The sequence below is a fragment of the Sminthopsis crassicaudata genome, chromosome 6, assembly GCF_048593235.1.
Source record: "Sminthopsis crassicaudata isolate SCR6 chromosome 6, ASM4859323v1, whole genome shotgun sequence".
Taxonomy (NCBI): Eukaryota; Metazoa; Chordata; class Mammalia; order Dasyuromorphia; family Dasyuridae; genus Sminthopsis; species Sminthopsis crassicaudata.
The window spans coordinates 239,822,728-239,825,542 of NC_133622.1; the positions used below are offsets into that span (position 1 = coordinate 239,822,728).

Sequence of the window (2,815 nt, forward strand, 5' to 3'; positions counted from 1 at the left end):
GTTCCCCACAGGGTTTGTGTGACAGGACTGCAGAGGAGGATCCCCTTGATGAAGAGTCTCTGGAGGTGTACTCCTCATCTTCACTGCTGGAGCTCTGGGAGTCAGAGGAGCTGCTGTCCCTGAGAGTCCCCATCTGCTTCATCTCAACTCTCAGAGCACTCTCTCTCTCTCTCTCTCTCTCTCTCTCTCTCTCTCTCTCTCTCTCTCTCTCTCTCTCTCTCTCTCTCTTCTCTCCTTTTCCCTTTTTTTCTTATATTTTTAACAATAAGTATTTATAGAAAGAACTTCACAAAGGTGATTTCTGTACAGAAATCACATTGCAAAGCCTGCATCAGTAGTCAGTGAATAGTACTTTTCAAGATGAGAGCTTTTACATGGTTTACAAATCTGAGTAGTTTTTGCTTTTGTAATGTAACCTTTAATCCTTCCTAGCCTAAGACAAGAGCCAGGCATCCATGGGCTCCAGGAGCAGTAGCTGTTCTAAAGCCTCCGGGTGACAGGCAATCTGAGAGGTTACCATTGCCTCCTTTCCTAGGACCATCAGCAGTGTGTTGAGCAGAGTCCAGGTAGCCTGTGGCCAGACAAGTCTCTCAGATGGTCAAATTCAATATAGATGAAAGGAATTCACAGCAAGTTATTGCATGGGTAAGGGAGAGGGCTGTCCACTTGTTCCACTGTTGCCTGGGTGCTTAGCTTGGGTCAAAGGGGGTCAGGGTGGGGGTGGAGGAGGTCAGGAGATGTTGGTTCTAAAATTGAGTTTGTACCAAACATGTGGCTCTGGGCTACAGGCTGGTAATGTGACTGCAAGAGGCTCTCCATGAAGGCCAGGTCATCAGGATTCTGTCCATAGTCCTCAGAGTTTGGTCTTACCATCGCCTTTACTGCCTTCAGGAGTTTTGTGCTGCTCTTCTTCTTCTAGATCAGCCTCATATTTGGGTTCTTCCTTAACTTTGCCCTCCTCCCAAAGGGTTTCTGCAGCCATAACTTCTCCCAAAGACTTCTGGTCTTCCGCCTTTTGCCTCCTAGGCTGGCTTCTTTTTTTGTGGGACCATAGGCCAGGCTTTCTGTTCTGCTCTCTCTTCCTGTCTGTATTTGGTTTTCTCTCCTCCTCAGTCTTTTTCCAGTGTCTGTTTTCCTTAATTTGTCTCCCAAGGAGCTTAGCTTTCAGCACAGCCTTGGTCTCCTTCCAAGCACTCAGTTCGGGGCTAGTGAGTGCTGTAGGCTTCATGTGGTCCAAAGCAATAACATCTTTTCCTTGCTTCCACAGTTCATAGCGCTCCAGCTGTAGCAGTCTCACAAAAACATCCATTGAAATTTTCACCATATCCTTTCAGCAGGTGCACTGAGTAGCCATCTTGCCATAGTCAATCCATCTCAATGTGGCAAAATTGGTGGCCTCAGCACAGTTGAAACCATGATTGAATCCTGCATGGTATCCATAGGGAAAAGTAACGATGAACTCGCCAGCCTCCTGAGTGATCCGATCAAAAGGGATGCCGTACTTTTTTAAGACGGAGGTAGAGATGAGAGCCGTCTTGTGACGGAGAAAGGCAATACATCCCTGAGAACTGCCTGGGAAAAAGCCTTTTGCCAGGCGTTCCAGACGTTTCCCATGTTCTGGAGGTATGGCATACCAAGACTTGGGCTCCCCAAAGTGCAGGTAATTGATACTGTAGAGATCCATGTCTTCCGTGTGCCAGGGAAAGGTGGTTTTCCACATGCCAAAGTACAGGTAGGGAGTGTGCACCTCTTCTATGATCATCCCACCTTCGTGTTCCACCATGTCCAAAAGGGTGTTCAAATTCCCAATATTCCACTCCTGCACATCAGCATCATATAAAGAACCAGTGATATCAGCGCCGTAAATTGGAGATACAAAAGGCAGGTTCTTCCAGTATTTACGTTCCAGATCTTCAAAATCTTGGTGTGGAGGAGTACAATACTTTTCACTGTTGGCCAAGTGGCGATGATCTCCCACTGTCATGGCTTTCTTCCTTATGTTATACTGGGTAAATAACCCAGATTGTCCTGTTGAAGAGGAGCTGGAATCACCATGTCATCAATGTCATCATAACTTTTCCTAGGTCTCCACTCCTTGGGTGGGATCACCTTAGCAAGTCCTGCTCTGTGAGCTCCTTGGGATTCAGTGTAGGCCACATATTTCCCAAAGTCCTGAAACTCCTCAATGGTAGGACGGAAGGTCATGATCTTAAAACTCGGATTGTGTAGACTTGGATTCTCAGACCCCATAATTCCAAATGGCTCAGTTCCAAACCCTATGGTTGCTGCTTTGTGAGTCAGCTTCCTCAGTCCTTCATGGGGAAGCTGGGCCAGCCACCCCTGGCTCCTTAGCTCTGGCCTGGCCCCTTTGTGGCCCCTCTGGCTTACATTTTTGTTTTGTACCACTAGTACTTAAAGCCGCACCTGTTATATAGTGAGTGCTTTAAAAGCTTGTTTTCTTGACAAATAGCATTAATATGATATTGAAGGTTTCAGAAATAAAAAAAAGAAATTTGAATAAATACACATTCACCCATCACAAATATATAAAGTTCAATGACATTGGTCTTAGAGGTAGTAAAGTAAATCTTATTTCAACATTCAGTCATCTTTCTAGTGCAGGATTCAACTTCAATTTCAATAGGATGTTGACAGGAGGCAATATCTATCTTTCTATTTGTCTATAGTTAGCAGATGGGTAAAAAAAGAATAGGCAATGATTTTTAACAATGATGGCTAAAATTCGAAAGCATGATCATTTTTGATTTTCTATTTGTGAATGTTTCATTTCCTTTGTTTCCCTTTTTTAGGATGT

The 2,815-nt window shown here is 44.7% G+C and overlaps 1 protein-coding gene across 1 annotated transcript; it reads right to left on the reverse strand.

Annotated features, from left to right (window-relative positions):
* Nucleotides 1-433: 433 nt before the first annotated feature.
* LOC141547446 (lysine-specific demethylase 4B-like) lies at nucleotides 434-2,250 on the reverse strand. The gene is given in 4 exon segments (XM_074275869.1): nucleotides 434-531; nucleotides 871-1,050; nucleotides 1,147-2,034; nucleotides 2,037-2,250. Coding segments are annotated over 4 exon segments (1,380 nt in total).
* Nucleotides 2,251-2,815: the final 565 nt, after the last annotated feature.